Source organism: Centropristis striata, chromosome 12 (genome assembly GCF_030273125.1).
Source record: "Centropristis striata isolate RG_2023a ecotype Rhode Island chromosome 12, C.striata_1.0, whole genome shotgun sequence".
Classification (NCBI taxonomy): Eukaryota; Metazoa; Chordata; class Actinopteri; order Perciformes; family Serranidae; genus Centropristis; species Centropristis striata.
The window spans coordinates 14,797,629-14,814,215 of NC_081528.1; the positions used below are offsets into that span (position 1 = coordinate 14,797,629).

General features: G+C 40.2%; 1 protein-coding gene across 2 annotated transcripts in view; it reads right to left on the reverse strand.

The window, feature by feature from the left end:
* The window catches only part of fgfrl1a (fibroblast growth factor receptor like 1a), an 83,445-nt gene that overhangs the window by 46,810 nt on the left and 20,048 nt on the right, over positions 1-16,587 (reverse strand). For both annotated transcript variants that reach the window (XM_059345835.1, XM_059345834.1), the window contains exon 3: positions 6,877-7,149. In XM_059345835.1, coding sequence (XP_059201818.1) covers positions 6,877-7,149 — 273 coding nt within the window. The remainder of the gene's footprint in view (positions 1-6,876; positions 7,150-16,587) is intronic.

Here is a 16,587-nt window from a genome sequence, read left to right on the forward strand (position 1 = left end):
GACAATTTTCTACAAAGTAACAAACATTTAAGAGTTCAGCAGAGAAGATAGGCGAAGCTAACACAACAGACTGGTTATTCAACGCAGTTATTTTTGTGCTTGCGTTGTTACCATGGACGAACAAACTGCTAACTGACTAGGAGCTAAAATACAAAAACCTGCAATTAGACCTACCATTTATCGCATTAGGTGCCACCAAAGACAATGAAATGGAGATGGTAGTGGTCGCCTACTGATCGGAAGGTTGGTGGTTTGATCCCTGACTATGGCAGCCTACATGTCGAAGTATCCTTGAGCAAGATACTGAAGCCCAAATGGCTCCCGATGCCGTTCATCGGTGTGTGAAAGAATTGGTGGTAAGTGGCACCAGTGTGTCCTGGTAGCCTCGGCCACCAGTATGAATGTGTGTGTGGATGGCTGAATGAGCGTAGTGTGTAATGTAAAGCGATTTGGATAAAAGCGGTATACAAGTGCTCTCCATTTACCATTTTACCATTTAAGCATGTCGAAATGAAAGAAATAAGCAATAAAAGGGATGAAGAGTCACAGGTCGTTCCTGTCAGCTGACAACTAAAAGCAAAGTCTAACAACTACATCAACAGAAGCTTCTGCATTTACTGACTTATCCTTTTTTAATAGTTTGATGCATCCCGACAAGTACGCTGTCTTGTACATTAAACTTAAACAAAAGTAAGAAGGCAGCCTACATACTTTCAGTATATTTCATCCGAGCAGCAAGACGAGAGACACACAGGAGAGAAACTTCTACTGGGGTTGGATTCAAGGCTAGTAAAGGCAACAATATAGTTCAAGAAGAAGAAGGGGGGCGAAACCACTCGATGATTTCTTTTGCATGTTCTGTAAATCATGATTGAGACCCCCCCCCCCCAAAAAAAAATCCCCTGTGAGGCCTCAAACCCACAACTGAACACCAACTGAGTGGTTCCTGCAAAACCAGCGAGCTGCAGTTCCAGGTTCACTCCGCGCATTTTTCTGCCATTAGTGAGAAAGTGCTGTGTGTGTAACCTGAGCAGAGGAATCTGGCGGTAAAAACACTAAATCCACAACACACACACACACAGCAAGACAGACACAGCTGCCCTGGTGTGTTTCTATGTAGGTGGGTGAGGGTGTGTATGTGTGTGTGAGTGCTAGAGAGATTGGGTTATTTGAGATTGTTTTTAGGCACTGTGCAATTACACACACGCATACATTTCTTTGTGTGTGTGTGTGTGTGTGTGTGTGTATGTATGACTCATACCAATTAGGCTGCAAACCTTGGCCACCTCTACATCCTTTCCAGACTAGGCACCAGATATCTAAATTAAAAACTACGTAATGTGAGAACACAAAAACAGAGGAGGTATCAGGATGGAGGAACTGAGGGTTAGAGAGATGATGCTGGTCTGCAACCCGATCTGATGTGTTGGTTTTTGGCCGGAAGACAGCTGCAGTCTCACACATGCAACACAGTTAAACGGAGGGAGAATAAACCTGAATGAAAGGGCGTGATTTGCCTTAAAAGAGACTGCATGTAACAGCAGAGAGAAAGAACAGTTTGAAATGATTTAGACATCATGCAACACCACATTGAATTATAATTGGATTCAGGAGTGAGCCGTAAGACGTCGGGTTGTCAGTCTGAATTAAAAGACAATTGATTTTAGTTGAGTTTAGCAGTGTTAGCAAACTAATTGTGGCATGAAACTTCACAGCTTAATTTGAGAAAATGTATTACGAAGTAATTTTTCAAACACAAACCTAAGCCAAGGTCAGTTTTCTGTATATGTTCCATTTGTCACATTCAATCTCGTGCTTCCATTTTTCTTATTTCGACTTTCATTCAGTATCTGCAGCTTGACGAACATAAATCACGTACAAGCTCATTTATTCAAACATACAGCATGTCTACGTTTGATATCTTTCTCTGCCTCTCTTTTCCCTTTTTGTTCTCCAATTATGACCAGATGTCAGCTGCTACGGCTGAGCTCTTAAATCACCACAAATCATCACAGCAGTCACTTATGAATGGACCTGCATGCACACACACACACACACACACTCGCAGGGAAAAGTGTGTTGATGAACATTTTCATTAAAAGACGAAAGCCGCATTTTAACGCTCACATGCACTAAAAGCACACATGCGACTCCAAACCGCTTCCTTCCTTCTTTCTTACGCACGGCTTCCCAACTCTGCTCCAGACACGCTCCCATTGTCATCACATCTGGTTTGAACTATAAATTTTCTATCATTCACTCTTCTGGGAGTAGAAAAACAATTTCAGAATTCAATACAAGCAACTACGAAAGACGGACAGCAGAGACAAAGAAGATCAAGAGAGAGAGGGAGCAAGAAATGAGAGTTTCACCAGTTTTTTTAAAGGACATTGAGGTTTGTTGAGCAGAAAAAAATCTCTCCCAGTTTCACTTTACTGGTGGTCCCATAAATCTGCGCACACCAACGCGTGCATACACAACCCCTCGGATAAACAAGCACGTACACACACAAAGACTATTTACTCATGCAAACATTTGCCAACCTACACACAATAAAAGAACAAACACTTCAAGGAATCTTCTAATTTCCCCCGCCAACAAAAGCCTGCCTCCACAAAAACGCCTCTCCATCACTTCCAACCACTGGGCAGCAGTACAGTGGATGTTTTACTGCAATCAAATGCTATTATATCCGGGAAAAAATGGGAAACTGTGAAAATATTGATACAAATTAAAGCGTGGTCAGAGAAAAATGAGCCGGGCCGGCCGGCTGAGGGAGGAGGAATGGGGGTTGAGATTGAGTGTTAATAGGAAAAAGGTGTTAAAGATACTTTGGGTTAGAAATTGAGAGGGAAAGACAATAAGACGCAGGTGTGGGCTCATTACTGTGAAGCGGAGCGGTCATAGAATAATTACCGCAGGACCACACAGGAGAGCAGAGGAGATTAAAGCAGGGAGGAGGAGGAGGAGGAGGAGGAGGAAGAGGAGGAGGGATGAGAGGAGGCAAAGCAAAGCAGAAGAGAGAAACACTGAGCAGAGCTGCAGAAAACAAAATGAACACCACACGATGACACTTCTTAGAAAGAGATAACTGCACACATCTATTCCCCCCTCGTGCTTTGAACATTATTCCTTATGCAGATTGTTCCAGCTATGAAAACATCGACATCCACACTAACTGCCTCTCTGAGGAGATGCGGTGGCATGAATCCTGGCTAGAATTACAGGGAGGGTCATGTTTAAAGGTTAACCTGGTGGAGCACCAAGTATCTCTGGGTACCATTTGTGTAATTGGCAAAAAAGTTGTGTAAAGTGATGTAGCCTCTTATTCTTGTAGAGCATGTGAACTCTTTGCAATTTTAATGATCCCAGTTATATTGTGATGATGGAGTGATATGTAAAACTTTTAAGACCCTCACACAGGGGGGGCATCATGAATAAACAACTTGAACTTGAAAAAAAACTCACTGGTGAATTTTTCACATTAAAACTATTGCCGATACCAGCAGCAGCGACACATGAATATACTTGTGCAGTTAGAAGACCAACGACTGGGATCCCATGGACCCACAGCAGCATCTGGTAGACTGGTAAGTCGTTGTATACCCTAAATACAATTTGAGTTCCCTCTGGTAAACATATACACAGTGTATATATATCTAGGGTTTTAACAGTGAAAGGTATGAACGGAAGAAAATATTTGGTATGTCTTATTTAAGGTTAAAAAGAATAGAACTTCTCCGTTGGTTCGGACTGTGCCCCTTAAAATCCTCATAATTAAACAATACAATGGTTGTTGCCTCCTTCTGAGGCTAATAAAAAAAAATTACATCGTGTGACATTTGCATCCTGTATGAGAGAACTCATGACAAAACCAAAAGTTTGAAAAAATATAAAGAAGTGCAAATTAATTGCACAAGCTTGTTATTGCCTGAAGGCATTTTTTTTTTACAAGAATTTGTGTAAACACCACATTAAAGCCTATTAAGTAAATGCTGTGGTGAAAATTGTGGAGTCTTCTCATCTATTTTGTTGAAAAAGTTGAATTAAAGGACAAGAACTCTGTATGCTTATAAAGATTGTTAAATGCAATTGAACTCTTCAGATCAGCTCCTAGATTGACTTTACATATACAAATTCCTGTTTGAAGGCTTGGGTGGCATTACTTCAGGTGATCTTTGGTCAAAGAGTAATTCTTTGATTTTAATTATTGGTAGTACTGAGCTGATTCTGTGTGAGACCAAAATCCTACTTTGCTTATGTGTGTTCCACCCGTTGCATTGCAGTGATGCATATGTGTGTGCACGCATATATATAAGTGTTGAAAGGGACGGTGAATGAGCGTGAGCGAATGAGAGAGACAGAGAGAGAGAAACAGAGAAAGAGAGAGAGAGAGAGAGAGAGAGAGAGAGAGAGAGAGAGAGACAGGGAGAAAGTAAGAAAGAGGGAGAGAGAGATATTTACTTTACTCTTTATTTACTATTTTTACTTAATGAATTGTATATTTGCCATTGATTTGCCTGAGAGAGAGAGAGAGAGGGAGAGAGAGAGACACACAGGGAGAGAGAGAGAGAGAGAGAGAGAGGCAGCAGCTGTCTGCCTGGATGACCTCAGCAGCAGCTGCCGCCCCCCCTCCCCGTCCTGCTGCCCTCTGTGTGCCAGCTCGCCTTTGAAGTTCAGGTCAAGACCGATACAGCTTTGGATCACATACCGATAATGATTAAAATGCAAATATGGCAATTAACAAAACCAACTAGGAGACAAAAAAAAAAAGATATTCCTGCAACTACAGGTGGAATGCAAATTTGATAGAAAAAGAAAAAGTAGTTAAAGTCACAATACTATCTAAAATATTGTAGGTCTTGGTGCATATGTTAATATGTCTCCTTTTACACCTCTTGTATAATAATGAATTGGTCTAATGTAACAAATAATTAACTATCAAACTGTTTTATTGACAAAGAGTGCAGGAAAACTTTGATGTTTTCTGCCAGTCGTAGTTCTTTTAAGATTCCCACTTTGATACAAAAATCTTGTCCACAATTATTAGAATACGGAAAATATCGGCTGGTAATATCTGTATCGGAGCATTTTACTCGAGGCCGTCTTTGAAGTGCCGATGGCGGGCAGAGAGAGATGCTTTAGTCAGATTCCCTGGAACGCTGAAACACACACACACACACACACACACACACAGGATGGCATGTAGAGGAACACATGGAATTATGCACACACCCGCAGACACACACACACACACACACACACACACACACACACACACACAGACTTGCATGTGTTGATGTGCACTGACACACTGTCTTCCTCGCAGGTATTTTGTTTACATGAATGGGAGTTGAGGGAAGCAGCTATTTAAGTCCCGGTACAGAAAGAAACACACCTGTATTTGAACAGGAAGGTCGTCAGAGTCCACAGGGTCACAGACTGCAGCCACCGCATAACAACTCATACTTTGTACAACTCAGACAAACACATGAAGATAAACACACCCAAATACACTGACAACCAGCTTTCTGGAGGCCAAGCTGGAAAATTATTATGTTGAAAAAACAATGTGTCTTTTATAGAAACGTGAAATTGAGACGTAAAAATGCAGCTTTGACATTTCATACTGCAATGACACAAAGAAAAGCATCTTCTTTAACAATCGTAATCATACAGGGACACACAAGCACAACAATTGTGGTCACAAACACACACATAGCAGAAAAAAACAGACAAAGCAGAGCTTCATTGTCTGGGGAAGTACGCAGGCTTGATTACTGTATAATGGCACCAACCAACCAAACCTGGCCTAATTATATCCTAGAAACGTACAGCAGAGTCCATGGAAGCAAGCAAGCATGAAAAATAACAAAGAAAGACAAAAAAAAGAAGAAAAGACTGAAAAATCACGTGCAATGAAGAAGAGATGTGAAGCCAGATGCAAAATTAAATTAATGGGAAGAGAAGCAGGAAGGGATTAGAAAAACAAAAGAGCAAAAGAAGAGCAAAGTCTTACTCATATATAGTCTGTCATCATACAAACACACACATAAACACTCACAATATAACGGCACACTGCTTCAACCAAACACTCGTGTAGTTTTCCTGTACAAACAAGTCTTCCTCCAGAAAAGGTTTTATGTGTGTTTGATGACATTGGTTTATTGATTTTTGCCTTTGGGGCAAACGCATCTTTAGAAAAGGTGTTTGATAGTTCTGTAGGTGTGAAGCAATTTATAGGTACTCATTGTTGCATTGCTTAATGTGTGAACTGTACTGTAACATAACTTAAAAACTTAAACCTTTCAGTTTAGTTGCAGACAAATGAATCGGGCCAATTAAGGCCAGTTTGAGATAATTTATTTTTTATTTAGGTAAGTTTCCAACTTTAATCCTCTCTCAGAAACAAAAAAATTGCTGTTGTCTCAAAAATGTAATTGTAAAGTTCAATTAAAGTCTTCACAAGTTTATTTTTTTAAAGTTTAATTTTTTGATTACCTGTGGACATTCATTTAGTAAATACATGTATTATTAAAATGTAGTGCACTGCAGAAAGAATACAGTTTTACTTAAGACATGAGAGGCAATGCTGACAATAAGTGTTCAATAAATGCTGATTTAAGTTCAGCAATATTGTAAACTTTTTTGTTTTTTTTTGTCTGACACAAAAAAGAGTAAGAAATAGAAAGAAAAACATATTAATATTAGCATTATATATCAGCAATCAGTCACCCTGCTCTCCAATTATCGGCATCAGCCATAGAAAAACCCATATGGGTTGACCTTGCACACAAGCAACCCAATGAGGTGTTTTAGTGCAGGTACAGGTTAATCCAAAGGTTGGCAATAATGTTGTTTTTAATATCTACTCACCGATCACGATGAGTGTGTAGTTGATGTTGACGCTGCCGAACCCGTTGGTGGCCTTACAGATGTAGGTCCCGGCATCTTCCGTCTCCACCTCTTTGATACGCAGAGCCTGCTGCAGCACCCTGAACCGCGTCCAGCCGCTGTGGATGTTTCGTCCGTCTTTGGTCCACATGATGAGTGGCGGGGGGTCGCCCTCCACGGGGCAGGGCAGCTTCATGGTGCGGCCCAGACGGATGCTCTGCCGGTGGGCCACGGGCTCAGACACCCTGGGTGGACCTTTAAATTGGAAGAGGAAAAGAACAGATATAAGATTATAACTCTATTAAACACTGATATTTTGCTCTCTCTGTAGACTTGCTACACAAGAGTTTAATACATGAGATAACCGAAAGTTAAACAACAAGATTTCTTGAGTGCATGTAAACTGTATGAAACTTTTCACATTTGCTTCCAGAAAATTGTAGTTATCTTACTTTTTTTTAACTGTGTAGAACTGGGAATCACTGAGTAGAAGTTCCTGTAGTGTAATTAGTGTGCACATTGTTCAATTGCACAACTTATTTGCCATTATTGGTAATTTTTACTTTCGAGAAACAATATCTTCTTAGTAAGAACTATCCGTCGATACCAGATTGCTCAGGTTCAGGTTATATTAGACTGCAACCACTGATATTTTTCATTATAAGGTAAAAGAAAACAGTTAAACATGCTCATTAAAATGCCCAGAGCCCAGAATGACCTATGAATAAACAGTCCAAAACACCAAAAAGTCAGTTTTCAATCATTTATGGCAAAGAAAAACAGCAAATCCTCTATTTGGAGAGGCTGCAACCAGAAAATGTTGCCTTTTCTTAACCAATTTTTCATGAAAAATGACTGCAATGATTAATCGACTGTCAAAATAGGTGCCGTTTTGCTTTTGATTGACTAAACGATTCATCGACAGCTCAATTCAGCTCTTAGGATACATATAAGATTCTTCATTTTCAAACATATCATTGACATTACATTGAGGAATAACCTGAATGTGCCCATGATCAGATTACTGCACTGTGAAAAGCACTGTGAATGGTTTTTGCTAAGAATGGGTGACTGCAACCCTCACAGTAATAAGCATATCGAGCATAAGGATAGAGGAAATATTAAGGATGTGCGTGTGTCAACAGGTTAAGGAACAAGGTTTGGATGACCTCTTATAATGCCTACTCTCCTTTAAAAAATCCTGCCATGTTTGCATTTTCATTACAATTCTCAAACCAAAGAATGGCTCATAGGATTTATATGTTGACCCTTAAGAAGTTTATAATGGCAAAGCTAAAACATTGACATTTTAACACAGACAACAATAGTGTCCCCAGGGCTACAACACAAAGCCGAGCTAATATCAACTGGGATGTCGTGTCGAGACATAAAATCAGGCGTGACCTTGACCGCTCAGTAGCCGGTCTACTGTGAAACTGCACACTAAAAAAACAGAGGGAGGTGAAGGAGCCGGCTGATTGACTGGGAAAGGTGGGAGGAAATGGGGGTGATGGAGAGAACAAACAGAGGAGAGGAGGAGTAGAAAGAGAGGAAGGAGGTGGTAAGAAGAGATTTTAAGGGAATATGGGAGGATGGAATTTAAGGGAGTAAGTCTGAGAAAAGAAAGGGAATGAAATATTGCTGAATAGGAGAGCAGTACAAAGAAAAGCAAACAGGAAGACAGAGAGATGGAAGCAGGAGGAGGTGTAGGAGTTAGTGAGGTTCATCTCTTGTCATTACTCCTTTTGGCTTAAAACAATACCTTCTAAATATAGCATGAAAAACACAAAACAGGCCACCATGTAGCGGACAAAGTGTCCTAACAGACCACAAAAGGCGACTGTATGGAAACCATCAGAAAACAAACCACTTCAGGTCATGTCCTGGAGCCTGAGAAAGACTTAAAGGAAGGACAAAGGCTGGCGTTAACAATGTGCCTGATAAAGGCTTATCTAGAAGAGTACATATGCTCTGATAGAGGTTACGAACATATCACCTCAACTATAAACATTTGTTTCATTTATTGCCCTTTTTGTCTGATACTTTCTTATCACAGAGAATTAACAGTCTGATACCTTTAATGTGCCTTTGTGAATACAAGGGTTTAATAAACAGTTGTAGACTTGTAGACTATAGTTGTTGTTTTTTGAGTGAAAGAGAAGTTGGGATGTGATCACAGGGGAAGTCATAATAAAGGAGGAAATAAACCAAGATATTTAAGCCCAGTGAATCAGCTTATAGTGTAAATTAGAAGTAGGTGGAAGGCAAAAACACTGCAAACCCGACCTACTCTATATCCTGATCCACTTTGTGAAATATTGAAGGAAACTTCCAGTTTGCTTAACTTTCTTTACAGTTGTATTGGTCATCTGCCTATTGGTTATATCATTTATAACAAGTTTGATCAATTTAACAGCAGCCTAACCCAAGGTGAAATAAAATTGAGTGCATCCAGATGTCAGAAATTATCCCTCTTTGCACAGAAAAACCTACACAACAACAGCAGGTCCAAGTTAAATCTCAAAATTGGTCAGTAAATGTGAATGTTCGATATTTTTTCTTATCATCTAATTTTGTTTAAAACAGGAAACATATCCATTTCATGGACAGGTGCGTAAGAGAGGGATGGGTGGATCCCTGAAGATACAGAGAAGACTCCTGCACATGGTCTAACTTGCAAGTATTGCAATTATTTATAGCAACATTTTGGGTGTTAGACCTTTTTCCTAATGAAGGTCTAGTACCTGAAACATTGCAATAAATAGAAGTCTTGCAGGTTTAAAACCTGTCTTGCTCATTGTTTTTTTTCCTTTAGAAAAATTATTTCTTTTAGGTAAGGATGACTAAGTTGTAATACACCAGTTACTCTTCATTATTTCCTCTGTTTTCCAATGAAAATTCTCTGCTGCACTGATAATTCGTTGCATTATTTTTATTTGTTTAACTTGACTCCTGCCGGCTCTCAAACTTTAGAAAAAAAACTTCACGTCACTGACAGCAGTGTACGGCTGTCAACTGTCACCAAAACAAAACGATTTAATCCTCTGATGCAGCTGTAGATGTCAGAGATGAATAAGGTGAAGCAGAATCGTATACATTAAGCTGAATATATAAAAGGGGAGAACAGTTACAGTAGTCTTCTAGCATGTGCTGTCACGGCGGGCTGCTGTTTTAACAGGAGAGCAGGAGGTGGACACAATGATGGATGGATGGAGGTAAAATGTGTGAAAAAGACATTAGTCACACTGAGGTATTCACGGGAGCCTCGTCTCCTCTCTCCTCCTGGTTCTTGGACAGGGAATGTGTTCGTTCAGCTGTATGGCTTTCTCATCAGGGGCCCGACAGCTCACTGCTTCTCTTTTTCCTCCCCTCCATTTATTTCCCTTTTCTCACCCTCTTGCTCTTTTTGGCTATTTAACTTTTACACACTGTAAATCTTGCTCAATAATTCTCCTATTCTTACATGTTTATTTATTTCTCTCGCCCTAATCATCCCACTTTTCTACATATCCCTGCCTTCCCCTATATACTGTGTCCCTTTAATGTCCTATTTTTTTATTTCTCCATATTTATTTCTTCTTCTCTTTTCTTCCTCCAACAGATTGAAATCTCATTCCCCTGAACTCTCACTACTCCCCTGCTACCCCTCTCTCTCTGGCCCTTAACCCCTTGCTTCCCATAACTACCTCATCCTGTCCTCTCTTTTTTCCCTGTCATCACTCTTTTCCTCTCTCTCTCTTACTCCCTGCTCTCTCTTTTCTCTTTCATCACACTCATTCACGCCATCCTCCTGGTCCAATACTTCTTTCTCTCCCGTGTGATTTACTGGTCTCCTGCCTTTTTCGGATCCATGCGCGCACACATAACTTCCCCAGTTTCTTCCCCAGAGGATCACAGGAGCAAGACCTCGAACTGAACCTCTCAACTTTCGACAGTTAACCTCTATTTACCATCCCCTTTTTCTTCCTCACCTCCTTCTCTCCCGATGAAGGCAACACAGACCAGCAGCCTCCTTTCCCCCCTTCGCTACTCATCACGGTCCTCCTCCTTTTCTTCTTTTTGCACAGTCCATGACCGAAGTAAAGTCTTTTTAAACCTGTCTCTAGGGGTGAAACTGAAGCGAGTAAAAAATCTATTCTTCTCTTTCATGAGACACAGGGTCAGTGTGTGTGTCTGTGCGATCTTTAACATAAATAAGGTGCTGAATTTAAAAAAGGGGCTACACATATAGTATAGTCAAACATGGCTAATTACAATCTTTGTCTGGTTATTTACCGTTTAAGAAACCCGTATGTTTGTGTGTCTGCACGTGTGTGTGGGGGTGAAAAGAAAATTGCAGGCCTTTAAAACCTTGGTCTGTTTAGTCCATTTGGGGCTTTACGGCGCTCCCTTGCCTGTAACTGGCTCCCCACGACAATCTTAAAGCCCCTTGAAGATTGTTTGTTGGCCTCCAGACGCACACAAACACACACCGTGCACACCCTGCAGGGAGTGTGTAGGTAGTTTAGGCGTGCACGTCTGGTATTGTGCAGCTCTAATGACAGGAAAACACAGCCTACGTCAGACACACACTACTCCCACAGAGGCAGAGCTGCACATCCTCTGCATGGATTGTAGCTGAAGGCCAAATAAAGCAGAGCACAAATCAGTTCATACATTCTGTTCTTTTACTCCCCAAACAAATGTGAATGTGCTACTTAAAGTCCATTAAAGGAAAAGTTTGAGTTTTTGGCATATATGCATGACCTGAGAGTCGGATCACAGGATGATAGCATTATTTCTGTCCGTTCAATATGCTGCAGCCTGAAGATGGCCCCTACAAATACAGTTTAACTTGAAAAAAGTTACTATAATGCAATATTTAACTCATGTTATTCTTTGTCTAGTTTGTATTTGGGGGATAACTGTACTCTAAGTTAAGATAAGTAAGGAAAAAAGTTATGGAGTTAGAAGGACTGTATTTTATGATTTTCAAGCAGATTTATGGACATCTGAGATCATGTAACTACCTTATGTTTTCAAGAAGCAGCACATTTTGACTCAAGTTCACCTCATGCAGTATCCTTTCTTCACATTTGTCTGGCTGTTTCTCAAGTGCAGACAGACTGTTTATCTTTCTGTGGCCAACAAGTACGACTAGAACACTTTTGAATTTTCGCACGCTAACATTAGCAGATATAACCGTAGAGTTTAGCATTAACTCAGTTTAACTATGTTTTCTTTGGTTCTCTGTTTAACTTTTTTGATATTCAAGGTCATTGCCAGCTGATGTCTGAGCACAGTGCTGTTATTTTGAATCAGACTCACTAATACTTTTCACATTTGAAACAACTGACTGACAAAGGAGGATTTGTAACATATTTTACATTAGAAGGAGAACTATAAACACCGTCTCTCCATTTGCAACAGTTATGAATCCAAATACTTTGTCATTTTTCTAAATGTAAAAAAAAAAAACCCTGCTAATTTAGTCAATTTTTGCGCTGCATATTTTGGCTGTGTGTGACGGCCGGGGCTGCCCTTTATGTTTTGGTTTTGGATTGAGAGTTCGTTGGTTAATGCCCTTAACGTTCCACTGGTCTTAGAGTCAGATGGGTCTGCAGAGCCCAACACAACGTTGTTGTTGGCAGGGAAGTGAGTCTGGAGCGAGAGGGGAGAGCCGAGGAATGCTTTTGATGGAGAGCACTTAACAGCGGGACACAGCGTTGATGTACTGCACAAGGTAGAGGTGTGTGTGTACGTATGTGTGTGTGTGTGTAGGGGTGCTGAGCTATGAAAGACTGGAGCACTGCAAGACAACTGGGTCCTCAAGGGGTCATCATTATTATCGGATTAGTTATAAAAGTCACTGTTTTTCTCTCTTGTACGTTTAAATAAGCTTTGAGTTAATAAAACAGGCAATGTGCTTCAATAAGAATTTGTGTGTGCAACTCAAATTACGCAAAGTCCCGTAAGTCGGACATTTATGCAACACTTTCAGTGAAACCCTGTAATCCCCCGCTGCTATGTTTTTGAATCTGAATTCTCTTTACAAGCCTGAATCCCTTTATCACGAAAATACTCTCTAAATTGATTATGACCAGTGGGACTGTTTGTTATGTTATGTTTGTTTGTGTTATGCTACATTGGGTGGTGTGTGAATTCCAGAGAATTAGAAAAGGAGTGTTGATATCGTAGCAAAGGAGCTTTCGACTGCAGGAAGGAGGAGTTTTTAGGGCCTGGGATGGAGAAAGAACGATGGTGTAAGTGTTGTAGCCGAACTGTCAAACTAATCAATGAAAGAGCCAATCTGGCTGCAGGTTTTCTTTCCAATCAAGCAGTAGCACATCTGACTCAACATACAATCCCATGAACTGTCATCAACTGCCTCCGCTGATTTGTTGTATCAGGTGTGTTCTTGCTTGGTTGGAACAGAAACCTACAGTCACACTGGCCCTTTCATGGATCAGTTTGAGATCCCTAAAGAAGACATTAAAGGGGGAGTTGAAAATATGAAACAAAAAAGGAGAGAGTGAGCGAGCAAGAGGCCGCCAGGCAGCAGTTCATCCCAGACTAAGTTTTAGAGAGCTTTCTGAAATAAAAGGCTGCAGACAGACACCAAACTGGTCTTCTTGTTGTTGGACTAGTGAGTAATATTAGCTGGCTTGCTGTGTCTTGTGTTTCTGCATTTGCTTCATGGTTGGCTGTTAGCAAAGCTGTTGACTTGCTAGTTTTTGATCATAAATAATTTAATCGTAACAAATGCATGTGTACAGCTGTTCATATTTACGACAGTGTATGAATGCTATTCAATTTAATTTATATAACCCAGAACCATAAATTTGCCTTGAAGGGCTTTACAGTCTGTACAGAGTACGACACCATTATGTCAGAAAAGAAGCAACAGATTGTACTAATAGCAAAAAATAACAATTCTATGTAGTAGTTTTTATTTAATGAATACAATTGTTTGACTTACCAATATTAATATGAAGCAATTAAATCCTCATATCCTCTCTTTGTTTGTTCGTCACTGCTGCAAAATCTCAGTGTGTTTATATGAAAGTTTATACAGACGTTAGGAGCCACAACAGTTTCTTTAAATGGCATTGTTAAAAAGGCTCATCTGACCATCCTTCTATTTGAAGATGTCCCGTCTTTCCATAATTCTAATTAAATTGTTTTCAACATGCTGCTTAGTCTGACAGATTCAACCCAACAAAAACTGCCACTTTCCTTCTCCTACTGCAGTTAACTTCCACACACACTCTGGCCTTCCTTTGGCCCGAGGCAGCAGGCAGACTGATGGGTACACATTAAGTTGTCTTCTCCAGGTAGATACACACACTCACTTTCTCATTCTGACCCAGTCACTTCCACCTCAACAAAAGGTCAACTGCTGCTTGTTACTCTGTCTTGACAGTTAACATCAGGCCTGAGGCTGGCGAGGGATATGCCGACATCATTGAAGGGCTACATTACACACACACACACACACACACACACACACACACACACACACACACACACACCTGAGGCGTACACTTGTCTCACACTCGCACACACAAAAGAAAAACACACGGCCGCCAGAAAAACTTTGAGGAATCTGCTGAGTGGTTGGTGCTGCAACCTGATCCACACACTGGCTTTAAGGGAGCACAAACACACATATAAAAGTCTAAAACCTTCTGAAATCAGATATTTCATATTTCAGATAATTAATAACAAACGAAAAACCTTTCTTAGAAATGTGTTTTTGCTCCCTTGCTCTCCATTCCCTCCATCATCACCTGTCTTGCATCTCTTTATCTTGCTTCTTTCACTGCAGTGCTTCTAATAACGGGTTATATTGTTCCACCTTTCTTCTCTTCTGGCTGCTGCACCTGTCTGCTTTTTACAAGAGGAAAAACTTTCCACAATCAGGACTAACCTTAATCCCTCGGAGGAGGAGATTTAAGCTCAAAGATTTCCGTTAAACCTCATTTAAAAATAACACCTCACACACATACACACGGTGCCTAAAGCTTTCGCCAAGTCTTGATATAAAATAACCATATAGTCACAACGTTCCTTCCAAAACAAAGACCAGTGTTTAAATTTCATGTTAATGCTCAGAAACCAGCGGGGTAAGGTGCAAAGTCTACCACAGACCTTTTCCTGTTGGGTTTATACTTGGCAAGAGCTGTAAATCTGCTCAGTTTAAACTAAAAAAAAAGGCAATGAATCATTTTGACGACACACCCAAATGAATACTGCAGGAAAGATTTATGAAGACGATTAATTCAACTAATGGGAGGAGAAAGGAAATTATGGGAACAATCTCAACAATTTTTAAACTTTGAAATGTCTTGTGTTTGCCACTGTAGGAAAAGGTTTCAACATTTGCTATTGGAACATCAAACTTGCTGCAACTCTTTGCATAATTTATTGCAGCAGCTATGAACAACCTACAGCTAGCTTGTGGCTAATGCCCCCATTTCAATTAAATCTGGTAACTGTTAATAAGTCACTATGCATTTAAGATTTATTTTTGTGTCATTATAGAAGAATGTTTTTCATCTATATTGCATGGTCTGATAGGATTAGAATAGCCTTACTTATGATTCAGTATCTCTCTTGGGAAAACAGTAATAAAATACCATTTTATCAGTTCACTGCAGTGCAAACTCAGAAGTTTTACAGATAACTTATTGACGAAGCAGCCACTTTTAGAAAGTTCCAAAATATCCTAACAAGGCTCCACTCCAGCTATTGCTGTGGGGGCCAGTGCTCGGTGCAATTGCCCCGTGGCCCTAATAATAAATCTTCTCATTGAGGGTTTTGTTTGCTAATGTAGGTCATATAGAAGCATCAGTAATACATTCAGACTGTTTAATAGCCAGTTAAGAACCCCTTTTAGTTGCTTTACACAAATTTTTTGTAGTTTTGAAAGTCAAATTCATAAAACATGTCAATCTGTCTAACATACAGCCAAAGTTCCTAAAAATAAACCCTGCGGTAGTTTCATCTCATAAATGCAGGACGGAGGATACTCGAACATGGGAAAAGTGAGAATGAGGCTTTTCAGGAAACCGAGACCGAGAACATAAAGTTCTGCAAACCACCAAGAACCTGAGGGCGGTTTGAACCTAGAACATTCTTTTAAAGCTTATAAAGGGCTTTACAGAAACCACATCATGCACAGTATGCACTTGTGTGAGTGTGTGTGTAGTAACAACCAGGGCCCATTATATAAATGCAGATTAAGGGAAGCGAAAAAAGTACAGTAGGAGAGAAAATAATGTGTGAAAGATAGCAAAAAAAGACACGCACTTAAACAGAGAAAAGGGATGGAGTCAGAAAGGGATAAAGAGAGAGGACTTAATCCTCACAAACAAGTACCTGCTAACATCAGAGGATTTAAAGGTAAACCGAAGACTGGACAAACTGACATTATAATGACTACTTTGGATAAAAACCGTAACAGAATGTAGTCTGCTTTCTGTTCCCTCGTGTGACGTTTACATCCTGCGAGACAAAAAGAAAATAAGATTGACAGAGCGAGAGACATCCTCAACGGTCCATTAACAACTGGCAGTCATGACTTGTTGAAAACTGATCCGGCAGTCGCTCACGAAATGAAGACACAAAATAATGTTTTTACTGTTACGTCTGTTTTTCACTAACGGAGACAAAAGACACACAGATTGTCAGTGAGTATATTAAAATGCCACA